The sequence below is a fragment of the Lepus europaeus genome, chromosome 18 (assembly GCF_033115175.1).
Source record: "Lepus europaeus isolate LE1 chromosome 18, mLepTim1.pri, whole genome shotgun sequence".
Taxonomy (NCBI): Eukaryota; Metazoa; Chordata; class Mammalia; order Lagomorpha; family Leporidae; genus Lepus; species Lepus europaeus.
In genome coordinates, this window is record NC_084844.1 from 63,743,417 (window position 1) to 63,759,754 (window position 16,338).

The following is a 16,338-nucleotide window of genomic DNA, read 5'->3' on the forward strand; positions in this document are numbered from 1 at the left end:
GCACTCTGTTGACTTTCATTACTTGGCTGGCCTGGGAGGAGAGCTGGCCAGGTAAAGGCAGGGGGCATCTCTAACAAGAAATTTACAGTTCTGCCTGCAATGTTCCTGACCCTACTTGACCATCCCCTCAGCTGCAGTGGTCACTTTGGAAGTTGGGCTGAGTGAAGGGCTTTTCAGCTTAGAGGCAATAAGATCTGTGGCTCTGACCTGGGCATCCTTCGACTCCAGGGCAGGTCCATTTCCAGTGATCCAACTCTTGGCAGAGCTGCCAGGGCTCTTCACAAGCTGACTTCTGCTGAAGCCCAGGCTTACCACATTGAAAGCCACTGCAGTGGACTGGCCTGTTGGGTCTCCTTGAGGGCAGATCACTGTACAGATCAGCCATTAATAGGCCTGCCACCCATTGCTTCTGATGCCTAGCTTTCTTTTCCTCTTGGTTTGTGTTAAAGCAGACCAGAAGATGCAAGTCAAGGGAGTGCCCGTGACCCATCTCTAATCTTCGGGGCCTGAACTACAAGTCTATAGTCACAGGCATGTTCTGTAGTAGTTTTTCTAAGGTAGACAATGCCCATGAGGAAAATTATATTCTCACTTTAAAACTTTCTTTCCTTTTGGTCTGAAATGGGGGTTTTTTCTACTTACTGTATACTTTGCTGATGGCGAAGTGAATCTAGCTATGAGATTATTATTTAAGTTCTTATTTTGGCTATGCTATTACAGAAAAATGTTAGCCATCTCTTTTATATGGTCTAAAGATTAAATTGTGCGTCCTACAGATTCCTTCATAATAGAATTAGTTTCCTATCTTGAAGAGAATAGAGAAATGAAAGAACAAGTTGGGCTTAGAATAGAGAAATGAGGGAGCAAGTCCTAGATCGCTTGCTGACAATAGCAATATCACATGAATACTTAGCAAACCGTTTCAACCATTAGATAACAACTTAAGAAAACATTTACCAGAAGGTCCAATGCCTTCTATAAATTGTAAGAATCATGTATTTGAAAACACCTCTTAAATATCTAACATGGTGTAGTTTGTTTAACCAGTAAACTTAAGCACAATCATCTAAAATGTTTTGTTTCTTTCTACCAACAAGTTTAAAACATATGATACACAGATTCAGGTCACACAAATTAAAATATATCTTTGATTGATTTTAGCAGCTTACATTTATGGACAATCTTATCTATAAGCCATTTAAAATAAAACTCTTAATAAAATTTCCCCATGTGGACATACAATATGTACACACATATAACATAGCATAATGTTGGCCAGCTTTGCTTCTTAAAAGTTCAGCGACCTAGAACAAGTTGTATAACCTCTATGACTCAGCACAATACATATCACAATAGGCTACTGGGGTACAATATCTATCACATAGGTTATTGGGAACATTCAGTGTTAAATGCTGAACACAGATGCTTGGCAGCCCAATCAATATCATCTGTAAGAATTATTATTTTCACAGTCTGTAACAGTACAGTACGTTTTTGAGTAGAGTTAAACTAAAGGCAGTTTTTTTAACCTGTTTTTGTTTTTGTTTGCTTGCTTTAAAAAATTTAAAAATCTATTACAGCGTTTAGGAATGAAATTTCCATCATTATGAATTTATTCATTGTATTGGTATGGAAACAAAATGTGACTTCTTTACTCAACAAATATTTACTAACCATGCAGTAATTTTCAGGCACTATGACACACTCAGGCATAACAAAGACAATAACAATATCCTTGCCCTCAAGGAGCTAACAGGCCAGGAGACTGACAGGCCAACAGGTGATGACAAGCAACGTAACAAAGACTGTGATGTGATGTGATGTGATGTGATGTGATGTGATGTGATGTGATGTGATAATGTGATATGATGTGATGTACTGTGATGTGACATGAGAACACCAGTGGAAGAACACGACAGGAGTATGGCTTTGACCTGGGTTCTTTTCCCATTAACAATGAATTAAGTCATGGATTGTTTAAAATTTCTAAAGATGAAAGGCAAGCACCTTGAATTATGGAGAACACAGGATTAGTGTTTCCTACAAAAAAAAAAAAGAAAGAAAGAAAAAAAGGGCTTCCCTATCAGTGTGGTCACTTCTATATGTCTTTTTTTTTAAGACACAGACAGCTCCCATCCACTAGTTCACTTCCCAAATACCTGCAATGGCTTGGGTGAGGCTAGGCCAGGCCCAGGCTGAAGTCCAGGTCTCCAAGTAGGCAGCAGAGACTCAACCAATTGAGCCACCACCACTGCCTCCCAGGGTCTGCATTAGCAGGAAGTTGCAATTAGAAGCCGGGACTGGGGCCGGCGCTGCAGCTCACTAGGCTAATCCTCTGCCTACGGCACCAGCACCCAGAGTTCTAGTCCTGGTTGGGGCGCCGGAGTCTGTCCCGGTTGCTCCTTTTCCAGTCCAGCTCTCTGCTGTGGCCCGGGAAGGCAGTGGAGGATGGCCCAGGTCCTTGGGCCCTGCACCCACATGGGAGACCAGGGGGAAGCACCTGGCTCCTGGCTTCGGATCACCGCAGCACGCCGGCCACAAAGTGTCAGCCTAGTGGCCACTTTGGGGGTGAACCAACGGAAAAAGGAAGTTCTCTCTCTCTCTCTCTCTCTCTCTCTCTCTCTCTCTCTCTCTCTCCCTCTCCCTCTCCCTCTCCCTCTCCCTCTCTCTCTCCCTCTCTCTCTCACTGTCTTACTCTGCCTGTCAAAAAAAAAAAAAAAAGAAGAAGAAGAAGAAGCTGAAACTGGGAATCAAATCCAGGCATCTGATTTGAGAGGTAGGTATACCAATCTGGGTGTTAATTGCTAGGCAAAACACTGGCTCCACTTCTAAGGTTTTTGACCTAAAAAGGTTTTTTGCATATTTTTTGTTTATTATGCATTTTTTGTATCTTTTCTCTTTCTCTTCTCCATTCATCCTCTAAGAGACATAGGTAGTTCCCAAAGAACAAGTGCTTTTTGAATTCTAAGGGTGATTTATAAGTACACAGAAAGTAATTTTAAGCCTAAAATGTCTACACAAAAAATAACATAATTTCTCATACAGTCTTGTGCTTTTTGAAAAGGCCGATAACTTTAATTCCACTGCATTTTTCAGAAATCTCAATCGTAATCCTCTGACAAATGTTGAAGACTCATATCTTTTTAAACTGCCAGCATTAAAATATCTGTAAGTATTAAAATAATCTTTTTATTTTCATCAAACATTAAATATTTGAGATTGAGGCTAAAATGTCATAATTTTAAATTAGATTACTGAAAAAATTATTGACTGAGGCAAGAACTGAGAAAGAATTTATCATGGGAAAGACAGCTGGCAGGGGGAGACAGTGTTACATGCAAATACATGTTAGGAACACCATTTATCCCAAGCAAAGAGGTATAGATGTAAATTTTTTAAATAACAAATTAAGTAATTAAAAGAGGTAAATGTAGTATAAAATGAAAAATAAGACAATGGCATAAAAAGTTGTAGGTTCTACTCTTCAATGCCAAGGTCATTAATCTGATGATGCACATAGTAAAGTCATTTCAACCAGGGCTTTCTGGATCTGTCTCCATGACAAACTCTTGAGCTGTCTTTCTTTATAGAGAAGCCAAAACTGATGTAACCACATCTTCCTGAAACAATCTTTTTAAGGACAGATTTTTTTTTATTGAGTTCCACACCATGAATGTTTGGGCTTTCTCCTTCAGAGACTTGGGAGCAACACAAGTATCACTTACCACAGTTGAGAACATCCTCATGATGACTCTTCAATTGGAAAAACTGTAAGTTATCTTTTTCTTAGGTTTATTTCCATGTAATTCTGTAGACATGTTTTCTTAAGTCAGGCTTATGGAGGTATAATTTTTATGTATTGAAATTCACACTGTAAAGTTTATTGAGTTTTGGCAAACATGTGGTTATGTAACCACCACCAAATTCCTGATGTAGAACATTTCTATCAACCCCAAAAGGTCCTTCATGGTCCTTTCCAATCAATTGCCTCCTCCTATCCCCAGACCCAGGCCCTGCAAACCACTCATCCTGTTTCTATTCTTGTAGTTTTTCTTTCCACAGTGTCATATAAGCAAAATCACGTAGTAAGTGTAGCCTCCTGTGTCTGGCTCCTTTTACTCAGCATAATCCTTTAGAGATTAAACTACTATTCATGTTGCTGTGGCTACCTATTGCTGAGTAACATTCCAATTGTGTAGTTATACCATTTTGTTTATCCATTTCATCAGTTTACAGAACTGTGTTTTCCAACTTTTTGCAATTATAAATAAAGCCACTAGCAGCACTCACATGCAGGTCTGTGTGTGAATATGTGTCTTCATTTCTTTGGTGTAAAGATCTAGGGGTAGGACAGTTCATTACGTACTAAGTGTATATTGAACTGTTTAACACACAGCTAAACTGTTTGCCAAGTAGCTGCTGCAGTCTGCACTCTCACCAACACTGTTTGAGAGTGGCAGTTGCAACATGTGTTGTCCTAGTCCTCAGATTTCAACTTTTTTAACAAAAATTTAGAAACTGGACGTTGTGGCACAGCATTAAGATACCACTTGGGGGGCTGGCATTCATGGCTCACTTGGCTAATCCTCCATCTGTGGCACCGGCATCCCATATGGGCACCGGGTTCTAGTCCCGGTTGCTCCTCTTCTAGTCCAGCTCTCTGCTGTGGCCTGGGAGGGCAGTGGAAGATGGCCCAAGTGCTTGGGCCCTGCACCCACATGGGAGACCAGGAGGAAGCACCTGGCTCCTGGCTTCAGATGGGCACAGCTCCGGCTGTAGCGGCCATTTTTGGGGGTAATAGGGGGGTGAACCAATGGAAGGAAGACCTTTCTCTCTGTCTCTCTCTCTCACTGTCTAACTCTACCTGTCAAATAAATAAATAAATAAAAAGATACCACTTGGGATGCCTGCATCCCATATCAGAGTGCCCAGTTTGAGTCCCAGCTACTCTGCTTCCAGCTAATGTGCACCCTGGGAGGTAGCTGATGGTAACTCAAGTATTCTGGTCTCTGCCACCCATGTAGGAGACCCACACATTGAGACCTATGTCCTTGGCATAGTCCTGGCCCAACCCTGGCTGTTATCAGCATTTGGGGAAGTGAACCAGCAGATGGAAGGTCAATCAATCAATCAATATCTCTCTCTCTTTCTCTTTCTCTCTCTCCTCTCTCTCGTTCTTTCGAATAAGTTAAAAAATAAAATTTTTTTAATGTAGCTCTTCTGCTAGTAGATATATAGTGGAATCTCTATTTTTTTTTAGTATTTAAAAATAGATACTTGAAAGTCAATCAGTTCTCTCACCAAATGCCCACCATGACCAGCGCTGGGCTGAAGCTAGAGTTGACGGCTGGGAATTCAACCCAGACCTCCCATGTAGGTGGCAGGAACCCCAATTACTCAAGCCCAAGAACGGCAGAAAAACATATTAGCAGGAAGCTGAAACCAGGAACCAGAGTGAAGAATCAAATACAAGTGCTCAAATGTGGGACTCAGTCATCCTAACGCTGGCACCTTGGGTACACTCACTGCAGTTTAAACTTGCACTCTCTAATAATTGATGATACTGTTGTGCAAATATCTTTACAAAGTGTCTATTCAAATCTGTTCCCATGTAGTAATTTGATGTTAATCTTAGGGAGTTTTAAGAGTGTTTTGTATGCTCTGGGTATGAGTACTTTCTCTCAGATGTATGTTTACTAAATATCTTCTCTCTGGTTGTGAGTTATCCTTTCACTCTATTAACTGTATCTTCTGAAGAGTAGAAGTTAATTTTTTTAATTTTGATGAGCCTATAGCAACTTTTTATCTTGTATGGTTTGTCCTTTTATTGTGCCTTTCGTAAAAAAATCTTTCAAATAACCCATCGTCTAATCTAAAGTTACAAAGATTTTCTCCTGTTTTCTTGTAGAAACTGTAGAGTTACATTTAGGTCCATGATCCATTCTAGTTAATTTTCATGTAGAGGTTGAAGTATCTCAAGTTTTGAAGTTTTAAAAAGTATTTCCTTAGAGCCCTATTGTGACATTTTATCATAAACTTACTGCAACTTCCACTGTGACCTCCTCCCTGCCAATTGGACAAGCTAAACAGAAACTATGATAAGGCTAGTTGAGTGGACTCCACAAGATAAGAATGGGGAAAGGCCTCTCATAGCATACCCTGCTCTAATCATTTCTTTCAGATCACCTCCTTGACTAACTTTCCTACATCATCAAATCCATTGGTTTCTGCTCTAGCCTCCTCTTCCTCAACCTTGGGCAGCATCTGCCACAGTGGATCCCTCCTAGGTCAGTGAGAGGCCTTCCTTTCCAAAGAGTCAAAGCTCTCATCATCAACAAGCTTTCTCTGTTAGCCAAGGGAGTGGTGTTCTAGCTGTTTTTTTTATACTTGACCATCAGTGGACAGGAAAAGTGCTAGCATTTTCTGGAGCCATTTGCAACCAAGGCTATAAAAACCTGAAAGCAATTGTTACACTGCAGTTCATTATTGGAAGTCCTCAGGAGTTTAGACAAAGCAGACCAGCTCATTTGTGTCATGATTCATAAGCGATGGTCTTGAATGCATTTTAAAGACTTATTTATTTATTTGAAAGGCAGAAATACAGAGAGAGAGAGAAAGATCTTCCATCTGCTAGTTCCTATCTCAAAACACTACCACAGCCAGGGCTTGCCCAGGCCAAAGTCAGGAGTCAGAGCTTATTCCGACTCACGTGGGTGCAGGGGCCCAAGCACTTGGGCCTCTGCTCCTTTCCCAAGTGCATTAGCAGGGAGCTGGATCAGAAGCAGAGCAGCTGGGACTTGAACCAGTGCCTATAAGGGATGCTGGCACTGCAGGCAAAGGCTTAACCTGCTACACCACAGCATTGGCCCTTTTATTGCATATTAATGTGCAAGGGTCTTTAATACTTAAATATTACCTAGTAAGAATAAGCTATACCTCAGGTCATTAGCAATTTCAAAACATTTTCCAATTTTTTTAAAGATTTTATTTATTTATTTATTTGACAGATAGAGTTACAGACAGTGAGAGAGAGAGACAGAGAGAAAAGCCTTCTGTTGGTTCACTCCCCAAATGGCCACAATGGCAGGAGCTTCACCAGGAGCCAGGTGCTTCTTCCCAGTCTCCCATGCGAGTGCAGGGGCCCAAGGACTTGGGCCATCTGCCACTGATTTCCCAGGCCATAGAAGAGACCTGGATCAGAAGCAGAGCAGCTAGGACTAGAACCAGTGCCCCTATAGGATGCCGGTGCCGCAGGTGAAGGATTAACCTACTGCACCACAATGCCGGCCCCAGAGTTGCCAATATTTTGAAAATAATGATTTGGGGGCCAGCACTGTGGTATAGTGGGCTATCTCCACCTGTGGTGCCAGCATCCCATATGGGCACCAGTTCCAGTCCTGGCTGATCCTTTTCTGATCCAGCTCTCTGCTATGGCCTGGGAAAGCAGTAGAAGATGACCCAAGTGCTTGAGCCCCTGCACCTGCATGGGAGACCTGGAAGAAGCTCCTGGCTCCTGGCTTCAGATTGGCCCAGCTCTGGCCATTGAGGCCATTTGGGAAGTGAACCAGCTTAAGATGGAAGATCTTTGTCTCTGTCTCTCCCTTTCTGTGTTTGTAACTCTACCTCACAAATAAATATAAATCTTCTAAAAAATAAATATTTTAAGTTTATCACTGACATCATCCCTAGTGCATCCATGTTAGTAAGCAGCAAAACTACAACATTCCCTATGCAAGATGCAGTGTTCCTGCTAGAAATGGTCCCTGGTGGGGCTGGTGTTGTGACATAAGGTGAAGTTGTCTGTGATGCTGGCATCCCATATGGGAGTGCCAGTTCAAGTCCCAGCTGCTCCACTTCCCTCCCAGCTCCTTGCTAATGAACCTGGGAAAGCAGCATAGGATGACCAAAGTGCTTGACCCCCTGCCACCCAGCAGAGGCCTGAATATAGTTCCTGGCTCCTGGCTCCTGGCTCCTGGCTCCTGGCTCCTGGCTCCTGGCTCCTGACTTCAACCCAGCCCAACCCCAGCTCCTGTGGCCACTTGGGGCATGAACTAGTGGCTGAAGATTTATTCACATTCATTCATATTCTTTCTCTTTCTCTCTCTCTCTCCCCCTCCCTCCCTCCCTCTCTCTCTGTCCCTTCTCTCTCTCTCTCTCTCTCTCTCTCTCTCTCTCTCTCTCTCCTCTCTCTCTCCCCTCTCTCTCCTTCTCCACCCAACCATCACTCTGCCTTTCAAATAAATAAAACTTTTTAAAAAAAATCTTAGCCACATAAAAAAATAAATGATCCATGGTGATTATATTCAGTATTGGTCTTAGAAAGACAAATTGAGGTACATGCTGTAAAACAACTGATTTGAATGCCTCAAAAATGTCAATGTCTTGAAATACTGCTAACCAGGAACAGTTCTACACTGAAGAAAATTAAAGGCCATGAAAATAAAATGCAATGGCTGATTTAAAAATAGCCAAGACATGTTTGGAACAACTGAGAGCTCCTCTATGTGGACAATAGACGGTGATATTAATGTAAAGCTGACTGGGTGATAACAGTGTTGTGGATATACAGGAGAATGCCTTTGTTCGTAGGAGACACAGACTTCAGTTTTAGCAATAAAAGGTCATCATATCTACAGCTCATTCTCAAATGGTTTGTCCAAGAAGTGTATAGAGACACACACGTGGAAAGTGAATGTGGCAAAATGTTAGCAAGAGTTGAATCTAAGTGAAAGAATATGTAAATTCATGACACCAATCTTTCGGATATTTTTGTAGGCTTGAAAATTTTCAAAATACAAAGTTAGGGGTAGGAAAGGACTTAACAAAAATTTCATGTTAGCATTGAAGTCTAGTAAAATGCTAGGTTACCATTCTGAGTACATTCTTTCTATATGAAGCTTTCCCTGGACCCAAAGAAGTAACATTAGTCATCTGTAACAACTCAACTATTGGTTATTCTATTGGTTAGAAAGATCCAGGCCCACTAAGTGTACCCAGTGTTAATCTAAACTCTATACATTGTGCTCCCAACCCACAGCCTTCATGTTTCCATGAAGCACACTTTCTGTTTTCCTAATAAAGTCATCCTTTTGCCTCAGAGAAGGTCCCCAAACAACCAAAGGTGGGAGAGCATCAGTACTGTGCAGGTAGTGGTTTGCAAGTGAACAACTACAGTGGCTAACTTGTGTTGCACACTCACATGTGTCAGGCACATTTCAAGCGCTGATTCATTTGATCCTCACATCTCAGTAGAGGTAGGTGCTATCAGAATGAGGTGGTTGAGACACAGAGTCTAAGCCATTTGCCCAAGATCATATTATTAGCAGAGCTAAGATGTGAACCTAATCTGGCGATGGAATCCGTATTCCTAAGTGATTATACTGCTTAAGTATCATCTTGAGGACTCACTCCTATTAAACAGGCTGTTTTTATCTCCCTGAAACAGCCTCCAATAATTCTTAGTAAGATAACCAACTAGCTTTGTTAGCATTTTTGCCAAATTTTAATTTTAGAAATACTCAAACCTACTAGGGACACGCCTTGTGGCACAGCAAGGTAAGTCACCACTTGTGATGCCAGCACTCCATATTGGAATGTCAGTTTGAATCCCAGCTACTCCACTCAGCTTTTGTGGCCATTTGGGGAGTGAAAAATAATAATAAATAATAGCATAAATAAATAAATCTTTTAAAAAATAATTCAATCCCCCAAGAAAAATAAAGAATAGTACAAAAAGTACACTGAGAACCCAGGCACTGCGATACAGGATGTGAGTATCACAAGCAGCATACTTCTCATGTGGACTCAATTATTAGCCTTCCTCCCCTCCTCTGCTCCCTCACTCCCACCCCTACTCCTGCCTCCTCCTCTCTCTTGCTTCCTCCCTTCCTTCTTTCCTCTGAGCAATTTCACAGTAGTTCCAGAGATGAAGAAACAATAGACACAGTGGACAATCTATGTGGATAGATGTATATAGCATAGGCCATGACCACAGCAAAATACCCGCCACCTCAACTTGTCCTTATATCTTTTTATTATTCTTCCCTTCCATCCCTCCTTGCTCTCCCCAATCCAATTTCCACATAACCTTGACCTTCTTGTGTTACTATGGACTAATATGCATGTTCTACACTTTTATAGAAATGGAACCACACAGTATGCACTGTTTTCTAACCACTTTTTGTCACTCAACATGATTAAGACACTCTTGTTGTTGTGTGTACCAAGAGTTAATTTCCTTTTATTGCTGAATAGCATTTCATTATATGAACCTATCATAGTTTATCTATTCACCTATTTGTGAACACTTAGGTTGTTCCAATTTGGGGGTATTAAAAATTAAGCTGTTTGCACTTAGTCCCCATGTAGGACCTTTGTTCTTAATGAGTTGTACTATGAGAATTAACTGCAAAACTTGTTCTCAAACAGTACTTTTTATGGGGGGGTGGGGGGTGCAAAGTGTTGAAATCTTTACTTAGTATAGAGTTGCTCTTTTGTATATAAAGTTAATCAAAAGTGAATCTTAATGAAGAATGGGATGGGAGAGGGAGTAGGAGGTAGGATGGGAGTGTGGGTGGGAGGGCAGGTATGGGGGAAGAAACACTATATTCCTAAAGTTGTACCTATGAAAATTACATTCATTGAATAAAAGCTTTAAAAAACAAAACAAATAAAAATTAAACTGTTTATGAGGGCAGGCATTTGGTGCAGCCGTTAAGCCACTACCTGGGATACTCAAATCCCACATCAGAATGCCTGGATCCAAGTCCTGGCTCTGTTCCACCCCAGCTTCCTGCTAATGTGCACCCTGGAAGGCAGTGGGTGATGCCCCAAGGACTTGAGTTCTCGCTCCTCACATGGAAAACCAAACTAGTTTCTGAGCTCCTGGCTTTGGCCTGGACAAGCCCTGGATGTCACAGACATTTGGGGAGTAAACCACCTAATGAAAAGATGTGTGTGTGTTTGTGTCTGTTCTCTCTCTTCCTTCCACAGAAACTGCTAAAATGATAAATTTGAAAAAAAAATAATGGAAATAGACTAACAGTTTCTTAAAAACTTAAAAACACACACCTACCATAAGTTGCAGCCTTTCCATTTCTGGGTATTTACTGAAGCACCACCTGACACATCCCAGGGCACTCACTGGCAGGAAACAGGGATCAGAAATGGAGCCATGCAATCCACAATGGCATGTGCTTGTCCCAAGCAGCATCTTCATCACTAGGCTAAACACCTGCCTGGTCCAATTACTTTCACTCATCAAACAGTAAACGAGTGTTCCTTTTTCTCCACATCTTTCCCAACAATTACTGTAGTCAGTCATTTTTCTGGGACCAGAGTAGTTTCTAATAGTGAACACTTCCAACAGGGATGGAGAAGGGGACTCCAGGGGTTGGGGGAAGTCCTCCTGTGCACTCCCAACCCACAGTGAGACTTGTGAACTGGAAGGAGACACCCCTGAGTCAAACTACAGAACTATGGTGCCCAATGCTCACCCTGTCAACTTTATTTTGGGCACACCATAACCACTTCCACGCCTATACCTCCTTTGGCCACCTCTCCCTCCTTCCTTTATTCTCATATTCAAGAGCAACAATTGGCCACCAGGCTCCTACCCAAATGTCCTGGCCACATACCTCAAGAACTCCTTTGCTGGCACCTTGGCTCACCTGTTTGACCTACCCAAGGAACCCCTTTACACGTAACTTAATTCTCTGTTTCTATTCATAGGATCTTACCTAGCCATATGGCCTGCTGCCTCTGCCAATTTAAACATACTATCGAGGTTGTCTGCAAGACCATCAAGCTTCATTGTGACAATGAATGCCTGGCAAATACCACACATTGCCGTGAGTCGGAACTACCTGATGATCTTTTTTAGATTTTTATTTGTTTTAAATTTCCTATTTTAAAATTTGAGGGTCAAGTTTAAAGTAACAATGTAATTGCTGTATTTTTATTCATTCATTTAGATCTAAACTCCCTAAATTGCTACACTGCTCCCTTGCTAAAAGTCAGGTTCCCAATTACCACTATGTAATTTAATAATGTAACTTACATATGCACTAAGGATCATGGAAAAGAGATAGAAGGGGAAGGAAGTAATATTGGGAACCACACATGTGGTGTTCTGTGCTCTTGGGTGCTTTGCTTTTCAATGATAACTCATTTGCACACAGTCTATAAACTGGTTTTCTATGTGTTGGGCCTCAAGGGCCCTCTGTCTTACAGAACAGGTCTACACTGCTCACTGCGGTTGTTTGTTTTTGCACTTGTATAAAAGAGTACACATGATGCTGTTTTATTTGGAGCCTGGCAGTTTCTGGTTCCATAACCAGAAATGGCTGCCTGGCTCCTCTGATGCAGTCAGAAGGCTGCAGTGGTCGGTCATTGGAAACCAATGAAATAATACTGATCATAGTTCCTGTTTTTTTAACACTGTGAACTCTTCCGAATGCCTCTCTCAAAAATATCTTTTTCCTCCTCTTTTTGTTGCAATTTCATAGGTTTGAGTTTGGTTTTACTTTTCTCTCTACAGTCTCAATGGTACCCCAAATATTGGATTTGACTCCTAATTTAATTGATGACTGTAGGGCTGTGGACTGAATAAAGCTGTCCCATCAGTCTTCCGCACCAAAAAGCAGTCTCTTCTTTTTTTGACAGTTGAAGAAGCATCCATAGGGAACCCAAAGGGGGCATTCATGAAGATATTGCAAGCCCGGAAGAACAACACCAGCAAGGAGCTGACTATTGAGCCAGAGAACCCAGTATCAGAGAGAAACAGCGTGGACTTCCCAGGTCGCATGAGTGAACAGCCGGTCCCGTCACAGGAGAACAGCCTGGCAACCACGCCAAGTGTGGGGTACAGGCTGCAGAGAGTGAACAAAGTCATCAAGGGGCCAAAGGGCTTACGGAAAAGGCACCACCAGGAGATGAGGAAGAAGAGACTCGGGAGGAGACAGGGCACCTGGCCCTTTGCGGAGAGCATCGGGGGAAGAAGGCTTGGGAGAGCAGGCTCCAGGGAGCTGAAGGAGCTTCAAGTGGCTCAGAGGCCAAGGGAGTTACTCAGAAACTCCTTGCACATGGAGCGCTTGCTCAGAAAGGAACATGAGGCTGCAGCCTCCTCTTTGCTGAAGAAACACATCCTGGGCAGGTCTTTTACAGATTCTGCTGGGACCGAGTTCAACCTAATGCCGACTGTGGACCAAACCAAGGAAACACAGTGGGAATACCCCAGCGAGGGCACTGAAGCCCCCACCACACCTGCAGGCTTCACCTACCCCGTGATGCTGTCCCAGGGGGAACAGTTTGAAATTCAGCTGAATCAGCAGCTACAGCCCCTCATCCCCAACACTGACGTGAGAAGGCTCATTTCTCACGTCATCCACACTCTGAAAATGGACTGCTCTGAGGCCCAGGTGCAACTGCCCTGTGCCAAGCTCATCTCCAAAACAGGCATCCTGATGAAGCTCCTCAGTGAGCAGCAGGAAGAAAAGATAGCCAAGGAAGAATGGGATACAGAGCAGTGGAGGACTGAGACCTATATCAATGAGAGTACAGAAGCCCCGAGTGGACAGAAAGAGCAGGAGTCGAGTAAGGTGAGGACAGGAGACCTGCACCTTTCCATCACTTAGGAGACCCCACACGGGAAGACCAGGGGCTCCCAGTCCAGATCTTGTCTCAGTAATGTAACTTTAGCCAAGACGGTGACACTTGGTTCCTTTAGGGAAGGAGGCAGACCTAATACACTGTAGAAGAAAATGAGTAATACCAAGATTATAATATTACAGTAGATTTTGTATGGTCTTTTAAGATCTTTTAAGCCACTCACCTGGAAGAAGGGGGTTCTGAATATTAAGCATTCATATTTTCTAGTTCTTTATTCTGTCTTTTTAAACTGTGCTCTTTCTTAGCTCGCAAAAGGAGCTCAAGATCACGGCTGTCACAACAAGCTCATCGTGGCAATACCTGTGATGGCAGAGCTCACGATGCTGGTTATCATCCTCTGTCTCATTAAGGTAAGGACGACTCGTTCAGATTTCCAGAGTGCATCCTTCCTTTGTAATATATTCGGAATCCACAGACTGAACATCAAAGCCAATTTCCACGTACCACGAGCTGACCTTCCTCTTTAGTCACCAAGACTGAGATGCGCTTTATTCTTTTCCTTGAAAAGCACATTCCACAGATATTTTATAGGAACCCCACTCATGGAAAATCTCTGTGCAACTGGAACCAAGATAACAAGGGACTGGACATTTGGAGAGGTTAAGTGTAAGAAAGCCAGAGTAAAGTGGTAGAAGTTCTCCAAAATTATGTCAGGGATTTGATGTACTCTCTTCTACCACTGAACTCTTTCCTCATTGTTGAAATGATGAGATTAGGAACTGTCACTGCCCTTGGGAGAATGGACGCAGCCAAAAGACAAAAGTATTATCTTACAGAAACATTAGATCTACGTAGCATCCTACTGCTCCAATGTCTAAGACTTTGTCTAAATAAGTTCAGCTGATGCACTGCAGCTGATTCCTGCATCAAGCTACTCTAAATATGTTCCCTCCATGGAGGTTGCCTGCACCCTCCCACACAGCCCAGTGTTTTCACAGTCCCACCACACAAGGCTTCCACAGTCACAAGCACCCAGCCCCCTGTCAATTCTCCCAGAGTCCAGCATCTCCTCTAGGTTGGTTGCTGGGTTCGCGGTCAGTAGCTCGAGCAGTTGTTACGTATCTCCAAAATGGTGCCTCTCTTGGCTAGTTACAGCATGCCAGTGCCTGTGGTCAGGGAGAGAGAAACATGACCCCCCCCCTTTTTTTTTGCTCTAGGTTGGCAGGTACACCACCCCCACAGGGCTCCAAGCCAGACCCATGCCAGGCTTTTCGCACAGCTTTATTGCCAGTGGCTTGAGCTGCTGCAGTATGGTCTCACCTCATAACAAAGGGGTGCTGAGGCTCTCAGCTGCTGGGATCTCAAACTGTGCAAGTCCACACCCTCCACATAGGTCCACAGTGTCCATCCAATTTGCATGGAGTTTCCTCTACCATTTTCCCCCTAAACCTTCCCTGAGATTGCACTCCTTCCACTTTTTTTTTAACTATCCACCCCTAGACTAGAGCAGCAAGCTGCCTCCCTATGCCACCATATTGAAAAATCCCTGACATGTGATGATTTTAAATAGCCCTTCTCTGGACTGTTGAAGAACAGTGAATTTTTTTCTTCATATTATTTGTTGAACATTTTACTTAGTGTAGGGTTAATCTTAGGAGTATAATGTTAACTGAAAATAGATCTTCATAAAAAATAAGAATGGAAATAGGGGGAAGAATAAGGGATGGGAGTGTGGGTGGGAGGGAGGGTAAGGTGGAAAGCATCACTATGTTCCTGAATCTGTATCCATGAAATCTGTATATCTTCAATGAAAGTTTTTTAAAAGACATGTCTAGGCACAAGAAGTAAGTGATAATAGCACAGAGGAGGTGAGAAAGAGACCAGCATGGGCAGTGCCCACCCTAACACTACACAGTTTCAGTGCAGGGCAAGCTCCTGCTCTCTAATCTTTTTCATAAATTTAGTAGTTTTTCTCATATATTTTTCCCTAAAGGATGGCAGCTGCTTGTTTTTGTAAAAAGTTTTCTTGGGGTTTGAGTTAAGTTGCATTGATTTTGTAGATTAATTTGAGAACTGGCTTCTTTATGCTACCCTAGAAACATGACATTTTATGGGCTTCAGAAGAGCATCCTCATCACATAAATCTTATAGAACTTTCGTTGAGTTTATTCCAAGACAGTTTATTACTTTCTATTGCTATTACAGAAGGGCTCTGTACTCCATTTTCCCTCTAGTCACTGGTGGGGCAAAACAAACAGGAGATCCACTGTACTGCTCTCCTGACTCAGCACCTAGTCACCTCCCCAAAACCACATGTTACATCCAACAAAATGTCAGCTGGTCACCTTGGGCTTTTTTTTAGGTTGTCCACCATCTCCTATGCAAATGTTGACAGTTTTGTCTCTTCCTTTGCAGTAATTATAACCCATTTATTTTTCTTATTGCACTGATTTCAGCCTTTTCAACAATGATGACTAGTAGCAGTCTAATAAGTATCCTACTCCTGTTCTTGCCTTTAAAACACCATTGTTTAGGTTTCTGGTCCATACTTTCAGCAGGTTAAGGGTGTTTCCTTCTACTCCACTTTGTTTTCTTCCAGATTTTTTTAATTTTGTTTAAGGACTACAACTTCCATGTTCCCAAATTTGTATATATTAAATGCATGACGTTGCACTCCCATTCCACTTTTAAGAGGACTCATTGATGAATGGCTGTCAATAGAATGTATTA

The 16,338-nt window shown here is 42.4% G+C and overlaps 1 protein-coding gene across 1 annotated transcript in view; it reads left to right on the forward strand.

Annotated features, from left to right (window-relative positions):
* The window catches only part of LOC133746896 (leucine-rich repeat-containing protein 37A3-like), a 40,614-nt gene extending 26,342 nt beyond the window's left edge, over positions 1 to 14,272 (forward strand). The window contains exons 6-11 of the mRNA XM_062175133.1: positions 3,097 to 3,168; positions 3,696 to 3,770; positions 11,731 to 11,849; positions 12,664 to 13,598; positions 13,914 to 14,018; positions 14,177 to 14,272. Of these exons, the coding sequence (XP_062031117.1) occupies positions 3,097 to 3,168; positions 3,696 to 3,770; positions 11,731 to 11,849; positions 12,664 to 13,598; positions 13,914 to 14,018; positions 14,177 to 14,272 (1,402 nt within the window). The remainder of the gene's footprint in view (positions 1 to 3,096; positions 3,169 to 3,695; positions 3,771 to 11,730; positions 11,850 to 12,663; positions 13,599 to 13,913; positions 14,019 to 14,176) is intronic.
* Positions 14,273 to 16,338: the final 2,066 nt, after the last annotated feature.